Here is a 24,844-nt window from a genome sequence, read left to right as displayed (position 1 = left end):
GCAACTTTATTGATAAGTAAGCTGCTCCCTGTGAATTGCTCAATACTCACGAGTTCCCATTGTGGAAAAAGATCCATGATCCTGTCAGGGAAGAGAGCATTCTCAAGTCATATGTTCTGTGTTTTTGGACAAACTTGCACTCCATTTTCTTGGGAGGACAAACAGCTTGAGTCTTCCATTCAAATGTCACAGCACAACCAAGAGTCTCACTGAGAAGGTATGGGCTCCCAACACCAGCATTTTCATCACATGTAAAGATAATGGTAGATTCCCTTTTTGCAGTTGCTATAAGCAGAAAGATTGGAAAAAAAGAAAAGGCGTATTTTACAGGAGGTTTGCAGGCATATATGGATTTTAGTGCAGATAAATCTCTGTGTTAGCTAACACCCTTGTACATAAAGTATAGGAAGTACTTACTGCTACTACAGAATCCCCACTTGTCATCTCCCTGGTAGTTTTCAGTTGTAGCACACCATGGCTTATTCCTCCCTTCTGTAATACACTCCTCATAGGTCTTCCCTTTGTACTTGAAGGGGAACACACAGAGCTCTCCCTTGTCAGTCACTGAGAAGGAAAGGTATAATCTCATAACTACACTCAGTAGAACAGAGGCATATCTGTATTCAGAACCTTATTCAAAGCCTGTACTTCAATGCTAAAGAAAGGTCAGTGGCAGACAACAGAAATACTGAAACACGGAATTTAAACCCGATTAGAAAACCAGATGTAGTATACAATTAGCTACAATCATCCCTACAGAAAAGTTGCACTGTCTCTTCCAAGGAGATACATGTTGATGTTGCAGATTAATATGATGCTTGTGATTTAGCAAAACTGCATGTTTCTATTGCTGTATGTAAAATCTAGGTTGCTTCTTCCTGTCACAACAAAACCTCCTGTTTTAAGGGAAAAATATTTTCAACATAAAGAATGGGCCTGCTTGGATCTCACCTGGAGGGCACCGATCACCTCCTGTGTATTGCAAGATGACTGTCTCATCCTGGTGGCTATAGTCCATTCTCATTTCCTTTATGTTTCCAAAAGATGACACACCACTTTTAGATGTCAGACACACTGCCCCATCTCTGCATTTTCCCTGGGGCAAGCCCACGCTGCACACACCAATGTGGTAATTGTTGGATCCAGAAAATACCTGTGTAGACAATCAGAAGCATCACAGCAAGTCTAGAGTCAGTACTTAGAAAACCACACGAGTGTTTCATAAAACCAAGCCTCAGGCAGCATTTGCATACTGCAGAAGGAAGAGATAACTAATTTTTCAAGTCTGGCATTCCTTAATATGACAAAGGTGCAGATAAAGCACAAAGGATCACAGATGAAATATGTTCACCAGACCTGCTTTCTCATCCAAGATTCTGTCAAAGGTGAAGATTTCTCATTCCTTTACCCCTCACTGTGTCCATTAACTTCACTCTTGAAAACATTAAAATGTTATACTCTCTAACATTATTCCCTCTGTCAGAAGCCAAACAAGTATCAATACTGACCACAGAACATTTCAGCTTTTTCTCACACAGAATGCTTAAAAGAAAACCTTCCTGCAGTTTTAAAATATTGATAGCAATAGGTTATTATGAATAAAAAAATAAATAAACGTCACACCACAAGAAGGCATTACCTCAAATGATCTTCCAGAAAGGCTGGTCAGGTTAAATGTATAATGTAGCTGTTCATCAATCACAGAGCAGCCCAAAGTTTTCACTTTATCAGGACACACAAGTGGAGTTTCCCACTCAAACACAAACGTGCAGTCAACTTTCCTTATCATCTTTGGCTTACCCTGTTACCAAAGAACACAGGAAGATACATTTAATTTTTGGAGAGTTTGCTGTTGTCTCTGCACTTTCCCAATTCCCCAGTATTTAATCCCAGTGCTTCCTTACAGTTTGTTGAAGCATTAAAAAAATTCAAGAAGCACTAGATTCACATCATCATGCAAGCTCAATTTAGTGTCCAGGTGTTGACACAAAATAAAAACACAAGAAACTAATTGCAAATTTTTAAAGTTGTGTGTGAGTTCCCCCTATGCGGTAACATTTATAGAAAATGTTACCGCATAGGGGGAACACTTCAGAGTAATACCTGTAAGGTTACACTGATTCTTGTGTTAGCTTGAGGTACAAGTACAAACTTTAGGATCTAAATGAGGTGCAATACAGCATTAAGTTTAGTGCCAGCAATAAGTTATCATTACATTACTTCTGTGCAATCTGATGCTTGAAATCATCAGAATCTGTTACTCTCAAGCTTAAAGTTCATGCCCTCAATAAAATTTTAGCCAGTCAAGAAAATTAATATTATACTTCTTGGAGCGAGTCCATCCATACATTAGAGAAACAAACCCTTGACTTAGTTTTAAACAAAGCTAACACTGGTTACTACCCACTTTCCATTACATTCCAATATCAACCTAAGTTGAATAGATGTCTTACCAGACCAGTTCCTTGGCCACAGTGAAACACAATAATAGAAGTATAGTTCAATCCATTGTTTATATGACAAGGAGTAGTGCTGTTGTAAGTGATGTAAACTTCATTTGTTGCTTTATTGAACTGGGGAGGTTCAGTAACACGACCAATATCCTACACAAGCAAAAATATGTATTAATAGAATTACAGGACACATCTAGATTCCAGATCAGCCCAGAGATTCAGATCAATTCAGATTCATCTATTTGGTTTACACAGGAGCACAACTACTACACTTCCAAAAACTTGCAATCTATACTCAAAGAACAGCCATTACATTTCAATCCTAACAAAACATAAGTGGAGCAACTCATAACAGTTTTTCACTGAGCTAGACAAAAGCCAAGGAGTTTCTGCCTCTTAGATTCTTCTTTACATCAATGTGCCAAATTATCACAACATCACTTAAAAATAGCATTAACAATGGAATAAGGTCCCTACATGACTATGGAAATTCGTCGAAAACAATCACAGCTTTTTTGCATCTATCTTCAAGAGCTTGCAAACATGTCCTCAAAAGAAAAAACCTAGATCTCTCAAGGTAATGATGCAGACAAGTTAGTCAATCCTCTGTAACAGGCTTGCTACTTATGTAGCTGTCAAGTTCTTACATGAAAGACCTAAATGCATTTTGAAGTATACTAGCATCTAGAACTGCTTCCAATTGCAACAGGCTATCACAAGATCAATTGAGCCATAGAATGGCTAAGACATTCTGCTTCCCAGTGTCCACATTGGCACACAGAATTTGGGTACACAAATTCTTTTCCACTACATGAAAAAAAATTCTCTGCAGCAATTTTTAGATTTATCACTGTATTTAATCTTCTGACATCCAAAAAAAACCAATGGGGTTCAGTATAGGAAAATACTTCTTCATAGGGAAAAGCAATAAAAGGGAACTTTGCAGAGGAGGTTTTAATTCTGCATTCCATTTCTTTAATCCACTGTCAAGCCTCTGGTTCAAATCAGGTCTCTAGGCAGGGATACTATATTAAACTATTAAGGAAATGCACGTTTCAGTGATTCTTGGCATAGTACTTACTATTGGTGATGCATTAACAGGAACCATGCAAACAGCTGATCCAGGTGGGCAATTGACATCTTTGATGGGATTGAGAGGCTCACAAATGTTGATGTAGAAGTCTGGAGAAACATCTGTAATATCTTCATCCACAAATGCTTCATAATAGCCAGTGCGATGGATCAGAGCAGACAGGTCAATAATGGAACTGCCATTCATCACTGAGCACTTCACCTACAAGAAAATACATTTATTGCTCTTATTCTTTTATTACTAGCTTTGATTAATTGAAAAACATCTTATCCTTTCTGGGGCCAGAAGCATGGCTACATTTAAAAGTTTCAAATGTAAGTAAAGAATTTGTTATCATTTTTGCTCATCTATAGATACTAAGCACCATATGAAAAACCTTGATCATTTAAACATTCTTATGGAATGAAATCCCTATCAGAACAACACCAAGACAAAGCTCTGGCACACATACACCAGCATACATAGTCACTATGACTTCACCAGATCAGGCCCCATGCCTTCCTCTCCTCATCCACACCACCTCCAACAAACAAGCCTGGTTATAACATTATAATAATGTAAAGTCAGTGTATTGCAGTTGATGGCTTGAGTACTACCTTTCCTCAGAACCAATTTCACACACTCTTAACCTGCATAAACCTACTGAGAGTCTATGAGGAATTTGAGAAATCTATTCTTCTTTAGATGATGGAAAAGAAGCAACTAATACAATTACCATTAAAATTCAGGACAAATAATCATTGTCACTACCTAGATATCATCACACTGAAATAGCTTGGGTCACTGTGAATAAAGGGATCAGAATGTCACTATAGATCACCAATGGAATTAACAGGCTAGAGAACATTGGGGTTGGGTATTGTTGATTTGTATTGCAGCATGGTACGTATTACTGAAGGGAAACCAGAACTGTGTGCAGCTGAAGGAGAGAATGTGACAGTTCCTGTTGGTGAAAGAAAAATTGGAACATCTTTTTTTCTAAATGGAAGTGAGAGCTATTGCAGTATTGTAGAAACAGTGACAGGGAGGAAAAACTCTCTCTCTTCTCTTGTTGCAGAGAATGATGGTACACTAGAGGTAATTAAAGCAGCAAAAAGAATTATTAGGCAGATTCACAAAAGAAAATATCAGGTATTAAGAAAAGATCTAAACTCCTCCAATAGTTTGTTTGGCCTTCTACTCCATGCACCCATCCTCTACTGGTCATTTTTAAATAGCTAAAATTAACTAAAGACTACCTCAATGCATTGTCTGGAACACCAGTTCAACTAAACCGACCAGATTATGTTGTTACAGCACGTGCTGTTCATCAGAAGCTGACTCTAAATTCACTCTGTCAAGGTTTATCGGGTTTTGCACCAGGCAAACTGATCATGCACTTGCCTGGCCTCTAGTCACCTGCCCAGAAACAAAGACCATCCCCATGCACAAAGATGTTATCCTTCCTCCAGTCAACCTCAGCTCTGCTGGCCTGCTGCACTGGAGGATCTTCACCACTGCTTCCCAACATGACACCCTATGGCTTTGGTTTGAACTGTACAGAAAAGCAGCTAAGGAGGCTCCACAAAGGGGTTATTCTCAAGTGTTAGAAGTTTTAACTTGGCTCAACACACTCAGAAGGAGTTTGTCAAGTATTGCTCACCCCTGTTTAAATGTTAGTAAGGAAAGCATTCAAGAACTCCGACATGAACTTGGGTTCTGTACTACAGGAAGAAATCTTTCCCTCAAGGAATTTAAAATATACTGCTATTATATCTACCCCCCCTCAGAGATTTTAAGTCCCATGAGCATTTTCTGCAAAAGTGATTCTCACCTCTTCTTCACAAGCCAAGGAAGTATGCCAAGAGAAGTAACTAGTGCATGTCTGCTCATCAAAAGACACAAAAACAGGCCGGCTCTCATCTCCAGCATCAGACTTGCATACAAAGCTAAAATAGCTTTTATGCTTCAGTGCAGGGTCTGCAGGGCAAGGATCTCCATCTTCATAGACAAGCTTTAACACCTGATCTTCATAACTTAAAGTTTTACTCTGTTTTCCAGCATTAACTGGTTTTTGGCCACTTGTGATGCAGACAGCTAAAATGGAAAAAAGAAAAATTAAGAAAACAGATCAAGTCTGATGCAACTGCCTTCAAAAACTGCACCATACAACATAAACAGAAGGAACAGTAAGACTGTATCATCACTTTAATTTTTCTAATAAAGAATGGCTTTGCCACAGAATCCAGAATCCAGTTGCAATTAAACTGAGCTGAACTGCACTGATACAAAGACCAAATATTTCCTTTACTCATCAACCAGCTGAATGTATTGCATCTATACATGCTTAAGCAGCTACAGAGCAGTGTTTGGTTATCACATCTCTGAAAACCAAGCAATTAATACAAAATGTCAGACAGATTAATATATTTTCTTAAGATGCCTCTTAAAAACCAAATCAATCCAATATTTTCTTTTAACTTCACAAAAATAATTTTCTCAACAAGCAATATTCCTATTTTAGCATTTAAGATGCTTAAGTATTATTTCTTATTCAATTTGACAGAAGAGCTAGTAATTCAACCTGCAATTAAGCAGCTATAAAACTAGTTTATTAAGCAGAAATTTAACTTCCACTGATGTTTCAGAAGCACCAAGAACAAAACAAAGCTAGAAAGAGGATGGGCAAAGCTTTGAAGTACAGACACAAAGCCCAGTGTAGACATATTACGGCAATGCATCACTATAAAGTTCACTTTAGCTGGAAGACTGTAATGTTTCCATTATCACAGCATTAAAGACATGCAGTAGAAGCAACTACATTCCTGCCTTCATGTCCATTCATTAGGAAATAAAGGGACTGGGACTTGAAGTGAGCCCATGTGAATGGTGTTGGGTAAAAATATATGGCCTCATTTCCTAAAACAGTTTTATGTTCCTGGTCAGTACAGCCACAAGCTGCTCCCTTCACTCCTTCTGCATTTGCAGTAAAATCACATTTTGCAGTAAACTTGAGCATAAGCATTTCTTTGGTTACCCTATAGTCAATGATTACAGTACCAGAGAGGATAAGTTGCTTACCAGCTCCATTAGCACATGAACTTTTAACTTCAGCACAAACATTCAACTCAATTATTCTGTTGTGTGCATCACTGATGGTATAGCCAGACTCTCGCTTTAAAGGTGTCAGATCAAAGAGGTGTCCTATAGGGAGATCAGAGAACAATTTAATCTCTTATTCAGATTAAAAATCAAGATATTTCTTTGTATTATAAGCTTTCAGTAACTTAATTTAGTCAGAAGGTTAACCAGACTCTACTTGTCTGCTAGCTTAGAAAGGCAAACAATTACTTATTCACACTAATAGAGGAAAAACTAGTGTTTCAACTATCAGCTATTTATGTTCCAAGTGACATTGCAGTACAAGAGATTTCTACCATCAGTAAGCATGTTGGTCACTATCCAAAGGATGTGTCATACTGCTCTTTACTAACAGAAGTCCCTAAAGAACACAAACACAGCAGTGCTGCTTCAAGCAGCCTCTTCCACATAGAAAATCCTGAGGCCTCCTCCTTACCTGTGGCAGGATTGGTGACCCGACAGTCATTTTGCACACTGCTTTTAAGAGGACATGCAGCAGCAGTGAACCATAAGAAGGTATATTCACAATCTTCAATGGCAGTTATAAGTTCTGGCTTTGATTCCTAAACACAAAACAGTGGAGAGAGCAACTATAGAGTGATAGTGTAAGATTCCATGCCAATGGGTTTATCCCTGCAGCCTGTAGCTGAGCTCAGTTCAAACACCAGTCCTAAAACCTGATAGATCATCATAGTCCAGTGAATTAATCCAGGAACAGAGTATTTAACTTTGATTATGTCAAATACACAATAGTACAGAATCATTATCAGGAGAAATAAAATTAATGAGAGGAGAGCTAAAGGTAGCCTAGGGCAATAGAAAATCCAAAAGGCAATTCAAATCTCATCAAATAGAAGACTACTTAATGGCAAGGCATAGAGATGCACAAGAGTTAAGAGCTACACAGTCAACAGCATTATTTACTACTTGAAGCACTTCCCAACCTGCACTACATTCATCTTCAAGATGTAAGCAGATGATCTGAAGCTATTACAGATGATAAAATTTGTGCTAACAGAGTATACAAAACGATCTCTTAAAAATTGCTCAGCATCTAGAATTCAAGTACCAGAAGTCCTTCTGCTTGCATGAACACCTAAAATCCCAGCAGAAGGAACCGAAGGAACCCACTTACAATTCTGTTTTCATCACACTTGAGTCGCAATATTGTTGTTTTGCTCCGCATTTGATCTGGACACAGATCTCCATTAACATATTTCAGGATAAAAGTGACATTTTCCCAACGAGGACCATCAGCCACTTCCCCAAGACTGGTACATTTTGTACCCTCAATGAGGGAGGCAGCGGCATCAGAAGGGCAGGATCCTATACATATAAACAAAAATTACATTATTACTTCAACTGTTAGTAAGGTGTACTTGCCTGGAATAAAAGTCCACTACTCTACTTTCAAGTATATCATGGCTGATCTGTCTCCAAGGCATTGTCCCAGCCATACTCATAGGGGTGCATTTTCCCCAAAAATTGCAACTAGCAGCAGTTGTCTCATTTTACTTAAAATCATGCAAAAAGTAGTAGCAGCTACCACAGGGGAAGTAGACTACTACAGAGTGGAAGGCTACAGTCTGGCCTTGCACTGCACGAAATGTAGAGTCAGTCAGAAGATGCCATATGGAAATTCTGAAATTATTATTTTAATCTTTAAGAGCTATAGCAAACTTTGGGTAAGGACTGAAGAGCTAGAGTACCAAAGCTATCAAGAGAAGAGCTGCTAGTGAATCTCACCCACGAAGCAGATGGAAATCAGGCTCACAACCTACCTTTCCCTCTGGTGCTAAAATCACACCACATACTGTCTCCACATGCTTTGCTTTGTGATTTATTTTGCTCAAAACAGCCACTAGCAGTACTGTCCTGCCACTTGCCTTCCCCAGCTATAGGAAGAATATATCTGTATTTTGCACTTACGTGTAGCACTGTAGGGTACCAAGGGCCTGCAGACATTAATGTAGTATTTCTGGGTAGTAGCAGATATAGCAATGGCCTCCCAGTTCTCCCTGTGTCGTGTCAGGGACGAAAAGTCATAGAAATTTCCTTCAGCATCCCTGTACAAAAGATTAAAGGCATGTAAAATAATTAGGCACTTTAAAGTTGCAATTCTTAAGTTACTACAGCAATTTCAATCTGATAACTCTAAGCAGACTGTTACACTGGAAAAGAAGTCTGCATCAGATGCAGTGGCCCCCAGAAACTTGAAATTCAGTAGAGGGATAACATCACTGCACCAGCTACTCCCACAGAAACTGTCCACATGCACACAGTTCTCAGCCAATACAAGAGTAATTCCAACTTTTAATTCAAGCATGTTGGCTTTCAGTGCATGGCAAGCATGCACACAGTTACAGTGTGTATGTATTTAACACACAGTTAAAATCCACTGGTTTACCTTAGGGTAGAGACCTATAATGAGGCCAGATGTCCAAATATTAGCCACATCTGACCCCACATCCAATCCTAATGAGCTAATACTTGACTGTGACAGAAATAAATGACATTTTTCTTGAGGCAGTGTTTGGTGGAAGTTCCAAACAGACAGCTGTAGTCTTATTTAAATTAGCTATTGTTAAATAACAACTTGACACTTGCAACAACCTAACATACTCAGATTCAACCATCAATACATACCAAACAGTTCCCTTTTATTATTCCACAGAAGAATCTCAAAGTTGTTTTTTTTTCCCAATGAAATTAGTTTTCAGAAGCACAAATTGCAAAAGTTATTTAAAATATTATGCACTGGCATTGAATGCTACATTAGCTGGTCAAAACATAATAGCTAAAGGGGCAGTGTTGCACTGCACTGCAAGAAGGCTGTATTTGTCTCTCTCAACATACAGCTCCGTTTTAATTTTGTGGAAACAACTTACTTGTAGGAGCACTCAGTAGATTTAACAGGTGGGCAAGCATGCTGAGTATGCCATTCAAACATGTAGGTGCAGTCTGGAGTTTCCTTCAGAAATATAGGCTGAAAGAACACAACACAAAATTAATTTGCTTTCTCATTTAGACACATGGAAACAATGAAATGCCTCAGTCATGCTTCAGCAAGAACACGCATATTATCCTAGAGCCACACAATGCCTCTGATCAGCTAAACACGCCTTCTCCCAAGCCTGAGTTTATCCACATGCACACTTCTGATAAAAGGGCAGACATTAGGAATTGCTGCTTCCCCCAGGAAATAAGAAGACCAAAAGTAATTCTAGACAAAATTGATTTAGAACAGTAAGGGAAGCACAAATCAGATACCAAAAGCAAGTAATTTTATTTTTAACCAGTCTGGCCATGTAATACCTGCTTATTTTTAACCAGTCTGGCCATGTAATACCTGCTTTCCTGCACATTCAACCTTCTACCTCTTATTTCTTACAAAGAAACAGCTGTTATTTATGGAAGAACATCCCTTCCCAACTTCTCCAAGAGCTCTGGTAATGACAGCCATCCCTTAAAGGAACAATATGCACTGATCTTCCTAGGCAATGATAAAGGTACCATCCATAGACAGGAGATTCAAAATATTCTTCATCTTTCTGTCCCCTCACAGCACCTTTGAATCACTTGTCTAATCTGTAAATGATTAGGCACGTTCATGTTATTCCCAGAGAAACTCTGGAAGACAGTATGTACAGGTAGCATGTTTTGAAACTAACCTCAGATGTAGTCTTGTCACAATAGAATAATATAGCAGTTGATCGTTCATATATTTTATGACATTTTTCTCCACTGGTGTAATTAATCATTATTAGACCATTTTTGAAAGTCAGTTTGTCTGTACGCAAGCCTAGAAGCAAAGAGTTGAGAAAAGTCAACAGCTACAGTAAACACACAACTGCAGTAACGCCTCTGACAACAGGGTCACAAACAGCAATAAAATTCACAATTAAAGAATAGATAGACAGACCTCAACCTTCCTCTAAAACTTGCAATCCAGTTATTGTGGGACTAGTACTCCAGCACAGTAAAGCTGAACTCATTCATAACTGAGTGTCAAGGTAACTACACATATGCCATTTTATCTGCACATTGCGCAAAAGCAGTGAGGTGCTTTATCTCGTTAGATGTACTAGATTAGCAAGAACCCTTCTTCTATTACACCCTGGTAATCTTCCCATTCCCTAGCTTCATTTAGGTAAGTGCAGTACCTGCTACTTTTTTGAAGTTAGGGTCCATCTTCTTTACTTGACAGGATGCAACACTGTGATGCTCTGCAGAGCAAGGCTCTGTTATTTCTCCACAAACTCTGAAGTAGTAGTCATACTCATCTGTACTCACTTTGATGTCTCTATTGGAAAGTGGCCTCAGGTCAAAAACATGACCATACCTTGGATCTTTCACCTGGCAATCTTTTCCTTTAAAGAGAAGTTAACAATTTAAATTACAACTTAAGATCTATTAGCCTTCCCAAATACACGGGGGACAATTAAGGCTTACTGGACAAATAAGGCCTCAAAAATGAGGAGCTACTTTAAGGCAGTGACACTGAAGAACCATCTTAGTACAAACAGCACATTTCTTTTACAACTGCCACTAAAGCAAGATGCAAAAGCCACACTGTAGTTCAAAAACTGCCCCAGAGTGGTCTCAAGTTCTTCTTTCAGCTGTACTGAAGGTTAAGTACGAAATCAGAGACACTAAGTTCAGAACTTGCTTAATTATCTGGAAAGAACAGCAAGGTCACAAGATCAAAGCAAGAGGTGTCCTAGATGTCAGTCTTGCATCTTCTTTTAACAGCTCTGAAGTTTGATGAGTTGAGAAAATAATCGGTCATAGGAAATATTTATTCCAGCTTTCAAATCTACAAAGATGCATATAAAATAAGGTTTAGGAAAATTCTAGTTTCCTGAGTGTCATTAGCTGCTATATGTCAGTGACTTTGCTGTTGCTCAAGTCCTCAGTTTTTAAAGTGACCCTTTGCTCAATATTCTGAAGCTTTTAAAAAAAATCATCAGATTGCATCACTCAAACATTACGCTCTTCTCGATCATACATGTTGGTACCCAGCTAAAGACATCAGCTTTCCTCCTTCAAAACCACAATTCAGTCACCAGTGTCCTGCACAGTAATTATGTGCTACAGAGCAGCAGTTTGTGAACATTCCTCATGCCATGTCAGTTCATCAGCAGTTTCAATAATGACTAGGACCGTTGTGACAGATCCTTTACAGGAAGTCCAAGAATAAGGAATTATCTACAAGCTGCAAAACAAAGCCTGCAAAGGCAGAGAAGATGCCTACACACTCAATCTTCCATCTAAGAGTCAATCAAGTACCAGAACTAGAACTTGTAATTTCTTGTTGCACATCCTGGAGTCAAATACAAACTGAGACTCCCCCACTGGCCTCTCACCCATTGTCTAACAAGGGTCAAGTTTTATCTTGCTTCCAGTCTTTGGTGAGGAACAGGGAATGACTTGCCAGGGACAGAATCAACTCCGTTCTCATGAAAACTGAGGTTTTATTATTTACTAGCAAGTCTGTCTGTGATTTAACAAGAGAGTAATAATGCTGTTTTGATAAAGTATTGTATTACATCTTCTTTCTCTAGATAGGCAAGTACACTTGCCTCTCATCCTAACTTGCACTTTTGACATTAGATAGGATTTGTAGTTAGCTTAAAGCTCAGAATAGACATTCCTCCACAAGCCAACACTTTTTATACAAAGATTCACAGGGCAAGAAACCAACACAGTTTCATTCAAGTATTTATTATTTGTACAGTTTGACTGATACTTTAAATCTCAAATAACTACTTACCTTCTGCTTTGTGAACAGGACATGCTGCCAAAGTCCTCCAAACAAAGACAAACTCACAGTCATTCTCTTGCTCCAACACTGGTGATCCCTACAGAAAAGAGCCATATGAAGGAGGCTTAGTAAAAATTACACTGCAAGTCTCAAAACATACACACATAGCTTTTTTTTTTTTTTTCCTGCAGTTTCACAGTTTAACGTCTCCACTATCAAATTGCAGTATTCATGTTCAGCAAAGAGCTGCTTTTGGTGGCTCACAGGAGGAAAAAGGATTCCACAAAAGTTCACAATTGTGTTCTACAGGTTCAGCAAAACAGACAGCTTTTTCAAGAAGAGCCAAGGAAAAACCCAATAGGTAAGATTTTACTTTTTAGAATCAGTCTCTCCATATTAAGAGGAATAAACATGGTTTATTTTGGTAAAAGCACTAAAATCCTCATTAGTAGCAAGTAGAAGAGAAAATTACCGTTGTTTGATCACACTGGAAAATGATACGTGTGGAGTAACGCTGATTATCTTTGCACGTGTCACCATTCAAGTAGATAATGCTCAATGACCCATCAGTAGCAGCCTGGGGGTTTATCTGAATGACTCCCAAGTTCTTGCTTTTATCAGTGTATTTCACACAAGATCCTATGGCACCACCTACAGGAAAAGAATTGGTGTTTAGTTCAAAGCTTTAACAATTAGCGCTAAATTGATTGTAAAATAATATAACAGGGTAGCTTCAAGAGAGCTTTGAAGTAAACTGTCTCAAACTCCTGAAGCAGAACACAACACACACATATTCATCAACACAGTGAGAAACACTGTGTACCTAAAGCCTTTGAGGAATGTAACAAGTTACTCCTGCATACTCAAACCTTTCAAACTGCACTAATTTATCTGATTCCACAGACTTGTAAAAGACTACAGTACAGTTAAATACATTAAACTGGGCAGAAATGGAGTAAAACACAGCTTAAGCTTCTGATTCTGGCTTCATTCAGTTAGGAGGCTTCAACAACATTTGACTTTCTGCACTAGTTTCGGGTTCATTTTCTTCACAGTGGTGAATATGGGGCTGTGTTTTGGATTTGTACTGAACACAGGGTTGATAATATAGAGATTTTTTGTTATTGCTGAGCAGGGCTTACATAGAGCCAAGGCCTTTTCTGCTTTTCCTACTATAACATGGCAAGGGAAGTTGGGGGTGCACAGGAGGCTGGGAGGAGACATAGTAGGGGCAGGTGACCCAAACTGATCAAAGGGATATTCCAAACCATATGACATCATACTCTCATTAAGTGGGGGAAGGAGGAAGAAGGAGGGACATTTGGAATTATGATGTTTGTATTCCCAAGTCACTGTTACATGTGATGCAGCCCTGCCCTTCTGGAGATAGTTGAACACCTGCCTCCTCATGGAAAGAAGGGAGTTAATTTCTTGTTTTGCTTTGCTTGTATGCTCAGCTTATGCTTTGCCCATTAAAATGTCTTTACCAGAAACCACAATTTCTCACCTTCACCCTTCTGATTTTCACCCTGATCCTGCTGGTGGGGAAGTGAGCAAGCAGCTGAATGGGGCTGACTGCTGGCTGGGGTTAAACTACAACACTTTATATCTTATCTTCTTTAAAAAATAATAATAAGCTCACAGATCCTGGCAATATTGCCCTCAATGCAATTTTCCCAAATGCATTAATATACATCTCAATGCAAGAGTCCTGATGAGCATTAAGACTGCTCTCAGCTTGCAGAAGTCTGTTTACTAATACTCCTGCATATGTCACCCAGACACATGGGTGACATACGTCACCCAGATCCACGCTATTTCGGTAATTAAACAGACAGGAGTCAATAAATCTTACTAAAACACCCAGGGACATCACTCTGACTATAAGGTCTTGCATCAGAAGACACAAGTTAAGAAGTGCTTGCCACTTGGCTTACCAGGACATCCAGTCACGTAGGGCAGGGGCTTGCAGACATTCAAGAAAAACGTTCGCTTTTTCGCTTCCTTTGAAGTGTCTATAGCAACCCACGGCTCACCATCTTTGCTCAAGTCACTTAAGTCATACTCATTGCCAGCAGCATCTAGAAGAAATGCAATAAGCTGAGAGAACTTAATATTTGCAGCAGGATTTGAAATTATACCAGTTTCACTGACAAATACACAACTCAAAATAAATCCAGAATCACATTAGATATGTATTAAGAGAATGTACTGTTGCCACAAAAACATCACCATGCCAAATGTAGAACACAGTTCCCTTGACAGTTACTTCCCAAATGTAACTTCTCCATAAATCAATCACAGGTGCATTTTTACAGATGTCAATACTAAATTAACTCATTTTCTTTAGAGTAGGGCTGAAGCAGCATCAGTCACATGATTAAATTTTTTCAAAGTAATTATCAACTTTCTTGTGTATACCACAATGTTTTAAATTAGCTTCTTTCCCTGTTTTTTAAGTTAAGCCTGCTTCAAACAACTTCCCTCTTCTCCCACTCTACAACTTCTACAAAGATTTTAAGTCTTACAAATGTCTTCTCAATAGGTAATCTTACAGCCCTCCACTGAGCAGAAGTTTGCTGCCCAGTTAATCCTTCTAACATGGGAAAGAGCCCACCTAAATTCCAGGTACTTACCTGTAACCTGACAATCTACAGGAGCAGGAGCACAAGCCAGAGCTGTGTGAAACTCAAAAAAAGTATCATGGACATCCAGCACGCTGTTTATCTCCTCACGCACAAACTTAAGCTCTCCAGGATATGAATCATTACAAATGAAAGTCACTCTGAACATGTCTGATGTTCCTATAAAACAAACATTTATCTACTGATAGTTCTGTTTGGAACACTTGAATTTAAGTTCAAGCTAATACTCGACTTCAAAATTTTCTAAGAGTTTCTTATTAATAACTGCTTCAAGGATAACACTACCTTGCTGATTATGGGGTTTCAGCTGTAAATATGCAAGCCTTTTTCAGAGAGCCATGAAAAATTGCCTAGCAGCCACCACTGCCTCTACAAATAAGAGACCAAAATATGCCTTGACAATGTAATCATCTTGTTGAAATGTGTCTCCTTGACACATTTCAACAACATGATTACCTTCATCGACCTCTACTCCCTATGTTCTTTGATATATATGAAGAAACAGAAAAGTTTTAAAACACCACCAGTGGTAACAAGCAGCTTTTAAATTGCATCACACAAAGTTTTGGTTTGAGGGTTCCGTTTGTTTGCAAGACGTTCAGTGTAATGACTGCAGAACAAGTAATACTGATCCTATCAAAGCACTATATGTTAAGTTCTGTTTAGTCCTCAAGAAGTGACAGAATTATGTCAGGGAGTAGTATCTGTCAGCAAAATGCTTAGTAGTGTTATAAAAATTGTAGAACCTCTCAAAGTACAATACCTAAGAGCTTAATCACTGTTACATATTATGTACAAAAATGTCACAACTGAGAAAATAAGAGATAGCATCCCAGCAATTAAGCATGCTGACGCATTTGAGGTTCCTGAATCCAAACCCATTTTCCCAAGGCGTTTTGTTGTTAAGATGTCATATTCCTTTCTACAAAGCTCAGTTTCAGTATAATTGAAGAGCATCTACTATCAAAAAACCAGATATACATTTTTAATTCATTTTACCTGCAAAAGATAAAATTCATGAAGTAGGTGCATATGAAGTATTAGAGCACTAATTCAAAAAGTTCCATACAGGAGAGCACAAGCTTACCGAAAACTGACCTTTCAGATATGAATTACCTTTAGAGAGAATTATCCATGAAACTGAAGCTAAAAGCTATTACTTCACTTAGAAAAAGAACCTGAGTTCATTTTGTTTTCCCAATTTGACTATCCATTTCTCCATGCAAGAACCAGTATTTTTCATCTGCTAAGGAGAAAACCCTATAGTGTATTGAGTCACTTTCCTAGAGTTTTGAAATGCACATGTATTACTGAGCCATTACCATTTTGTGTAATGGCTAAATTTCCTAAAATTTCCATAGGAGCAAGCTTGTTCAAGTAATTAATACCAAGCCAAATATACTTCAGCACATGAACAAAAGAAGGAATGAAGACCACTCACACTAAGTTTTTACAATACCCTGTGTATTTCCTGAACTCACCTGATTCCACATGAAGACGGCCTCTGTAGGTAAGAGTTATAAAGCCTTCACTGGATAGATAAAGGGTTTTGTCCAATTCCAGTGGCCTCAGAGGTGTCAGATTTTCTCTTTCACACCCAGCAGCTGTTTTGCCATTGATTTTACCACAATATGGCAAGTATCCACAAATGTTTAGCTAGAAATTTTGAAAACATGTAGATGTACATAGTATTAACTGCATCAGAAAAACAAGGTTCACATAGCCATTTCTACATCAGTAAAACACTTGTAGAGAACTATTTGAAACAACACAGTTGTCTTGCAGTGCAGAAATTACAGACTATAATTCAACTATAATACAGTACGAGTATCCTCAATCTTCGGATTATGGGGTCCATAAATTCTCCCCACTAGGAGTAAAGGATGTGGTTCAGCATGTTTATTCTTGGCCTAAAGATATCGCTCTGGTATTATCTATGACAGCCTAGGATTACTGACACATGCAGATTACATTAAAAACACTGATATAGACAGATATCCCTTTCTAGGCTTTCCCTGTTAATTTCTTCAGAATCAGCAGATAAACTGGCAGTACACAACAGAGTCCAGAAGGGGAAAATCACCTCAAAAAGGAGCCTCAAAAGTGTGGCTACCTCATGTTCTCCAAGAACCAGAAGTTTAATGCTTTCAAGATTAGGTAGGCGAATGAAGTAATCTTTCATTCCCTCCTTCAACCACAATGCTTTCCTGCCAACTCATATTTCCTAAGAAGACTGAGTGAAAGCTCCCCTAGATCACTATGCAAGACAAAAAATGCAACAACAGCACTCAAACAACAGAGAATGCAGTCAAAATCCTTACCGAGAATGTTTTCCCATTGCCAGTAACCGTATACCCTTGCTCAGAAGCCAATGGCCGCAGGTTGAACACAAAACCAGTGTTTGGATCTCGCACAGAGCACAACTGAGAAAAAAATTACAACAAAATTATTTTCTCCTTCTGCATTTCTTCTGCTTAGATTTTACCTCTAACTCATTTCAAGAACCAAAGCAGTGATTCAGACATATTCCTACCCTGCATAAAGAACATATATAAGCTACTCTGGCAGTAGTTTCATTCAATTCTTTTGTATATTTGTTCAATTCTTTTTGTCCACTGACATCAGCCACACCAACATATGAAAGTGGAATTTAACAGATGGCATCTATCATATTAGCTAAGAGCATGGAAATTTCAACTGAGGGCTGTTTGCACACTAATGTGTTTATGGTGAGACCTGTAAAGCAGAAGCAACTGAGTAGATTTCACAGAATATGTTGCATTGCAAGGGACCCACAAGGATCCTTGAGTCCAACTGTTTAATGTATGGCTCATATGGGGATCAAACAGGAATCAAACCCTCAACCTTGGTGTTATTAGCATCATGCTCTGAGTAACCGAGCTAATCTCATGGCTTAGTGTGAAAAAAGAAAAGCCTCATCTGATGATCTGCAGAAAACAAGGATATTACATATCCATACGTATAAACTCAGTTTTACTAGCAACATAACAAGGGAATGAAACATTAAATGAAGCATTCAAGAGGAAGTAAACTTTTCTCACGAGAAAGCACCTGAGTATTTTTGTCAGAAGTTAGGCATTTCAGAAACACTTCAAAAATACAACATGATAAGATATCACAAGACTACATCATGACCAACTTAAGACTTCACTTTAGGTAGTTTTCTTCAAGAGCCATTTAAACAGAGAAACCAAGAGTGCTATAAATAAACATCATACATTGAGACTATAAATACAATTTATATTCTCCTTTCTCACCTGGGAATCATCTTTTGCTTCCTTTATTGGGCAAGCAGCCTCAGTTTCCCATAAGAAAGTGGCCACACAATCCAGAATAGCTATAAACCGTGGGCTGCTACTCTGGAAACAGATTGCAGAGGAAGACCAGAGTAAGTGTAATAGCTAACACTTCGTCATGTTTGAGATTCCCCCTTAGAGAAACTGCCATGTTCTTCTAAAACACTTCACTACAAAGGCACACAATTTCCACCCCACTTCCCTCTCCCCAATTTATTTTGAAGGTCATCACTGAAAACTTATTTTAGTTAAACATTTACTATGTGACCAAGCATTAGCCAAGAACTGAATCTGACATCCAAATACTCAGATTAAAGTCAATATTTAATCTAGACACATATAACTAGATCTTGTCTCAGTCTAAGCTTTGAGGAGTTTTGGTGTATAATACATAGTCCATAATTAAAAAAAAAAAAGGCAAAAGTAAAGCAACAGAAATCTGTTAGGTGAGGTAACAAGGTAACAGGAATAATTAATATGTACACTTCATGTCAGTGTTTTAGACAAAAGCAAAGCAGTTCATAACTGCTCCATGTCACAGATTTTTCACCACACCTCTCGGGCTACAGATCATGTGGGTAAGGTGAGAGCAAGACCTGCAGATTCAAAAAGCCAGGAAAAACAAGTCTACACAAGCTTAAGTCTAATAATCCCCTCAATCTAATCTTCACTATGTGGAGTTGTAGCCCAAAAAGCTCTACAGATTTAAGAATTCTAGAATCAACAATCTATGGAGAACGCAGAACCTAAGCCTGAGAATCCACCTTACAATATTTTTCCGCTTAAGAGTGTCCACAATGTTTGCTGGTTTAAGTACTCATGTATTTTTCATGCTAATTAGACTAGTCTGAAATACTACTGTTCATCAAGGCTGTTAGTTTGTATCTAGTTCTTGTTTATGATAAAATACTCAGACACATGCTCCTCTAGCATCTAAATCGGTTTTGGTTTTACATCTGAATTCAAACCCTCAAGCAGTCTCCCTTGCCACAAATCTGCTATACACTACACATCTTCACGTGGCTTCATGCTATAGGATGAGAAACCTACTATGATGAAATAACAACTGGAAGATCATTTGTCCTTACAAGAGTGCCCCTGGAACAGACAAAGTGGATGGTAGTGGTGTAAGTAGTTGTCTTTCCATCAGCATTGATGCACACAGAGCCATTTGCATAGGTTAGAGAAACATGTCCAGGTCTTTCAATTACTAGTTCTTTGCTGGCAACACCAAGATTACTAATAGAGGTGAGTTCAGAATAAGAACCCTAGAAATAAGGAAAAGCATGTCAACAACTTTTAATAAAACAGATACAACCAAAAAGAAGATACCTACTACAGCACTCTTGTATACACAGGTCAATAGCTTTGAAGACAACAAAGTTCTCAACATTTCTCTCCCATTCTATATTAAAGTTTCACATATTTAACAAACAACCTCCACAACAAGGTACAGTTCCATTTTTGTTGGTTTTATTTTGTAGTACAATAAAGTGCTTGTAGTACCTTAGAACACCCATCTGCATCTCCTGGGGCATATAGTTTAGCAATTTAGGAAGGCCTGTGTCTTCTGCAATAGGTAGAATTTATTGTAGAGCTCTTTGAAACAATATGTGGAAGCCTCCAGGTGTTCTCAGCATTGACTTTAGGGATCTGCCATGCTTAGCTAAGGCTAAAAATCAGCGACAGAAACTGAGCACTAGAAAGACAGTAGGTGCTACTACCAAAGTCTGAAGTCATTGTCACTGCAACATAACTGGTGTTTCCTAGTTTTAAGAAACTACTTAAAGTCAATAGCAGGAACAAACTGAAAAATATACCTCCAAAACAGCTGTCCACAGACTTCTGCCCTTTTAAATTTTTTTTTAACAACTCTTTACATTGACCCAATGCACTCACCTTTTACTCACTATCTCAAGCAGTGAAGTAATAAAGCCCTGAAGTGTCTCTACATGTCAAGGAAGCAGCCTTGCACAACAAGGCCCATTGCAACCACAGAGAATGAGCAATAATTATCTCTCAAGTGCTGTGTTGGCAATGACTGGCTTCAGTCACTAACACATCCTCTTTAACAGTAAGAGAGGAAGGTGTTTGATAGAAGGAACTAGGACAGCTGGGTGAGCCTCTAGCTCAGCTTTCCCTACAGCTCTGAGCAGCAATGAAGTCAGTCAGGCCAACGGGTCGATTCAGCCTGTCAGCTGCTATCACTTCCATGATAAATTGGTGTACTTCAGGGCAATACAGAAGTAGAGGCCCGTAACATCCACCAGCATTGTTTCTTCTTTTATTTGCTTGGCAACATCTACCTAATCTACTCTTCAGATCCAAAGCAAGCTCAGGGAGGGCAGGGATGCAACAAAGAATCTTTAAGCAAATTTTTTCCACAGTTCAACCTAAAACAAGCCAGAAGCATGACAAAATATCCAGGATGACAGCCTGTTCCTAAAGAAATGTGTATTCCTAGCAGTCTCTGAGACACCAGCAATTCATACAAAAGAGATGCAGCTTGTCTGCCTCTGAAACACAGGGCAAAAAATCATCAGTGTCAAACATGACATTGGTACACTTGTAAAAATTAAAGCTTTATTCTTTGAAGAGGTGGACAGGAGCTCTACCATTTACTATGGTTATGCAACTATTATGGTACACAGAATATCCCTTTCCACAAGGAGTTAGAATTCACATGGCTGTTTTAATCTCACTCGTGTCTCTTTCAGTCTCACTCATGTGGCAAACCAGCTCTGAGTTGGGAAAGAGTACTCACAGAAACCTGCTTATATTCCATCTGACAGACAGAGGCTCGCCGGTCACATCCTGGGACAGCAATCAGGGGTCGACAGACATTTATGTAGTACTTCTTGCGCTCACTTGCTCTTGAATTATCCATGGCATACCAGTTTTCACCTCTCTTCTCAGATTTTGCTAATCTGAGCAGAAAGAGAAAGTTCTGCTCTAAGGACACACATGCTTCATAGACTCTCTCCAGCTTTCTCAGTGTCAAGAAACAGAGCAACCCTAAGGCATTCCCGACTAACTTCTCCCCCTCATTTTTAAGTGCTACAATTAGAAAGAATACTCCTGGGACACAGTGCACAGTTGACAAGGTAATATGTTTTTATAAGCAAAACCATCCCAAAAAGTCAGTTTACATCCTAGGAGGCAAGTCAACATACTAGAGGGATTTCACCATACTTGCAGTCAAGACTCTCACAAGAGGTGAAGCTTCTGGTGCTGTCTACATAGGAAACCAACTTCAGCCAGAACCAAACTAGAATAGCTAAGTTACACTGCACGTGTCACTTTCCTACCTTGACAAGTCATATTGGTCCATGGTGTTGGGATCTGTCACAACACATTCCAGTGGGATTTCTGGACAAGCATGTTCAGTGTACCACCTGAAGTTGTAAGTATAGTTATCTTCTTTCTACAAATGAGCAGAATAGGTAAGAGAGGCTTTTCACATTGACAACTTTGTGACTCACAGCTACTGCTTTATACGTCAAGCTAGGTATCTCCCCTTGGTTTTGGGATATAATCTTCTCAGACTGATTTGTGTTGGTCTGTCCTGTTACAGATCCTGCCATTCCCTGTGTCACCAAAAATGCTCTTGCCAAAAAAAACTGCTCTGGTTCAGTTAAACTGCTGTCTGCTGGGTACACAGTCATATTATCTGTTACTTCTCAGCCAGTTTGGGTTTTTCCAGCTAGAAATACGAGACAGCCAAAAGCACTAATTACATGGCCCACTAGAAGAGAGTGAGGTAACAATCTGGATCCAGGTAAACAGCTTACTGTTCACTGGTCAAGGAAAGCTTTATGGCTGCAACAAGAGTCAAATATACCAAGAGAAATAACTATTTATTTTAGTCTGCTTTACAGATACTGGGTATTTCCACACATAACACACTGCTCGTACGGACCTAGTAGCTATTGTCAGTATTTCAGGATGGAGATCCTTCCTTTCTTCATATAGAACTTCTTACCTGATACTCAGGCTGACCTATTCCAGCATCATGGTCACACAGGAAAGTTATAAGGGTAGAGCGCTGTGTTTTATTCTCATTGTTGTATGCTGCACCATTTTTGTAGGTCAACTGAATCAGGCCATCATAATAGGAAAGTTTGGAACTGGGCAGTCCAAGACTCCAAGACTGCTCGTTACTAGAAAATAAAAAGTGAGTTTTGAGACTGAACAGAACACAAAATTGTCTTGAAGAGAAGTCTTACAAATAGAAACCATGTAAGTTTACACAAGACACCATAATAAGGCATAATATTAAATAGGGTTGATTAGACCTCAGTGAGCTGGGATAAAAAGAATGCTGCCAAAAGGAAACTTAAAACATGAACAGATGTCCTCCTTTGAAAAGGAAAGGAAGTTACATATTGCTAAGATACCTAGAAAACTTGAATACTCCTGTCTCTAAAAGGGTGACAATACCATCAAGTTCTCATTCTCCAAAGTGGAAGTCAAACTGCAGACACCCTCATCTTGGGGTCAAACTGGCCTCATCCAATTACATACAGGCAATGAAGACCTAGCACTGCACAACAGCTCTCTGCTAGGTATCAGCTTTGGTTCAGGAGCGTTTCATCACTGACTTAACATTGACTATCCTAGCTTCATCATCTTCCTCTGAAGAACATTTCTAGGGTCTGCAGAAAACTGTCCTTGGCTGGAGAGTAACTCAGGGCCAAGTACCCCATCTCTGGCAGCAGGCTGACCAGGAACCTGAAATACACAGGTATTTCTGATGCTACCTCAGACATAGTTTATGGGAGGCAAAAGCAGTGATGCTGTCAGAGTAGCAGTACACACTAGGACCGTACATGGAAGAGCCCATTTAGTAAGGGAGATTATAAAATTGTTAAGGTTGGAAAAGACCTCTCAGATTAAGTCCAACCATCAACTTAGTACCACCACCAAATCTTTCCACTGAACCATGTCCTCAAGTCCATATCCATACATATTCTGAACACTTCCAGGGATGGCAGTTCCACCACTTCCTTGGGCAGCCTGCTTCAATGGCTGACAACCCTTTCCATGAAGAAACTTTGCCTACTATCTAATCTAAATATCCACTGGCACAACCTGAGGCCATATGGTACAACATTCAAGATCTGGGCTTCACTGCTACCTAAGACAGCCCCTGCTCATCCCAAGTGCAGCAAGCTCATGTTCTTCAGGCCAGCTCTTGGAACAGAGCTGACCCTCAATCTCTGGAATATAGGTTGCCTTACTACAGCTGCAGCAGTTAATCTAGAATTTACAGTCCCCATGGATAACAAAAGGGAGAGCAATGGGCACACTCCATCTCGCAAGTTAGCTGTAAGCAAGGTCACATATGTGCATTTGGCTTGAAACAGCTGGCAGTGTAATTACTGCAAATTATATGCTAATTACCTGAATCTATTACAGGTAGTCCAGTAATTATTTTACATGCAAATTGTTCATTGTTGCACACCAACAACACATCATGCAACAAGATATCTTCCCTTAGAGCCAAGAGAATGAGTTACTCACCTCCGCGCTACTTGGCAAGCTGCCGATTTTGTGTGACACCGGGCTTCAGGCAGACTGCCACAGATGCTTATGTAAAACCAGTACTCCTGAGTAGTAACTGTATAGAAACTTTTTGCCTTAGCCAGAGGTGATAAATCAAAAGAGAAACCTAATCAGGAAGGAATAAACTGTATCAGTTCAATTTTGTCCTGATATCTCTCACAGGTTTTGATTCACTCAGTAACATGGCTAGCTCACCTCCCCCTGAATAAGGTTCCTTCTATGCAATTACTGTTCCAGAAACAAAGTGGACAAAGTAAAAGCATGGTTTCTTATACAGAGAGATCTACTTCAGTAAAATACACATTACATCTATTTTCCTACATTCACTAGGAGAGTATTAAGCTCATGCTGTTCTGATCTTCCATTATGCATGCACTTAAAACTGTGGGTACTTAGTATTAGACTGAAGTCACTTTGCTCCCAGGTATCATAAGGGCTTATTTGTTGTGGCGTAAGTTTTATCCCTAATGACCTTTTGATTTGCTGAACAGAAATACATACCTGCCTGAGGATCAGACACCTGACAGTCATCTCCTTCAGTTTTAGACAGGACACACGCAGCAGCAGTATACCACTCAAATGCATATGAACACTCAAGCTCTGCCATCAAGATTGGAGCACTTTCTAGATCACCTGGTATCATAGAGCAACGTGTTACACATACAGACAGCCAGGCTGCCATCAGGAACTAGGAATCTACACCTAAGAAACTAATTTCTCCTCAAAAGCCAAGGTAACTGCAAAAGTACCTGTTCTTTGAAAATGGTACCAAAAATATTTTTCACAGACTTTGCATCGTCCTCCCAAAAAATAAAAGTTTACCCTAGAAGTAAAGGCACAGGGCTCAATCTGCTCCTGAGAACCATCACAATATTTGAAAAAAAGTC

The 24,844-nt window shown here is 39.0% G+C and overlaps 1 protein-coding gene across 1 annotated transcript in view; it reads right to left on the bottom strand.

Annotated features, from left to right (window-relative positions):
- The window catches only part of IGF2R (insulin like growth factor 2 receptor), a 56,223-nt gene that overhangs the window by 7,537 nt on the left and 23,842 nt on the right, over nucleotides 1–24,844 (bottom strand). The window contains exons 14-40 of the mRNA XM_058801194.1: nucleotides 24,459–24,590; nucleotides 23,916–24,063; nucleotides 22,375–22,552; nucleotides 21,701–21,816; nucleotides 21,157–21,319; nucleotides 19,481–19,660; nucleotides 18,354–18,455; nucleotides 17,397–17,498; nucleotides 16,557–16,731; nucleotides 15,067–15,234; nucleotides 14,368–14,511; nucleotides 12,903–13,081; nucleotides 12,440–12,527; nucleotides 10,830–11,036; nucleotides 10,338–10,468; nucleotides 9,555–9,652; nucleotides 8,596–8,732; nucleotides 7,802–7,992; nucleotides 7,103–7,229; nucleotides 6,607–6,729; nucleotides 5,360–5,622; nucleotides 3,535–3,747; nucleotides 2,454–2,603; nucleotides 1,640–1,801; nucleotides 952–1,153; nucleotides 418–564; nucleotides 51–285 (exon numbers count right to left, since the gene is read on the bottom strand). Of these exons, the coding sequence (XP_058657177.1) occupies nucleotides 51–285; nucleotides 418–564; nucleotides 952–1,153; nucleotides 1,640–1,801; nucleotides 2,454–2,603; nucleotides 3,535–3,747; nucleotides 5,360–5,622; nucleotides 6,607–6,729; nucleotides 7,103–7,229; nucleotides 7,802–7,992; nucleotides 8,596–8,732; nucleotides 9,555–9,652; nucleotides 10,338–10,468; nucleotides 10,830–11,036; nucleotides 12,440–12,527; nucleotides 12,903–13,081; nucleotides 14,368–14,511; nucleotides 15,067–15,234; nucleotides 16,557–16,731; nucleotides 17,397–17,498; nucleotides 18,354–18,455; nucleotides 19,481–19,660; nucleotides 21,157–21,319; nucleotides 21,701–21,816; nucleotides 22,375–22,552; nucleotides 23,916–24,063; nucleotides 24,459–24,590 (4,261 nt within the window). The remainder of the gene's footprint in view (nucleotides 1–50; nucleotides 286–417; nucleotides 565–951; nucleotides 1,154–1,639; nucleotides 1,802–2,453; nucleotides 2,604–3,534; nucleotides 3,748–5,359; nucleotides 5,623–6,606; nucleotides 6,730–7,102; nucleotides 7,230–7,801; nucleotides 7,993–8,595; nucleotides 8,733–9,554; nucleotides 9,653–10,337; nucleotides 10,469–10,829; nucleotides 11,037–12,439; nucleotides 12,528–12,902; nucleotides 13,082–14,367; nucleotides 14,512–15,066; nucleotides 15,235–16,556; nucleotides 16,732–17,396; nucleotides 17,499–18,353; nucleotides 18,456–19,480; nucleotides 19,661–21,156; nucleotides 21,320–21,700; nucleotides 21,817–22,374; nucleotides 22,553–23,915; nucleotides 24,064–24,458; nucleotides 24,591–24,844) is intronic.

This window comes from Ammospiza caudacuta, chromosome 3 (genome assembly GCF_027887145.1).
Source record: "Ammospiza caudacuta isolate bAmmCau1 chromosome 3, bAmmCau1.pri, whole genome shotgun sequence".
Classification (NCBI taxonomy): domain Eukaryota; kingdom Metazoa; phylum Chordata; class Aves; order Passeriformes; family Passerellidae; genus Ammospiza; species Ammospiza caudacuta.
This window is presented reverse-complemented; position numbering and strand designations above follow the sequence as displayed.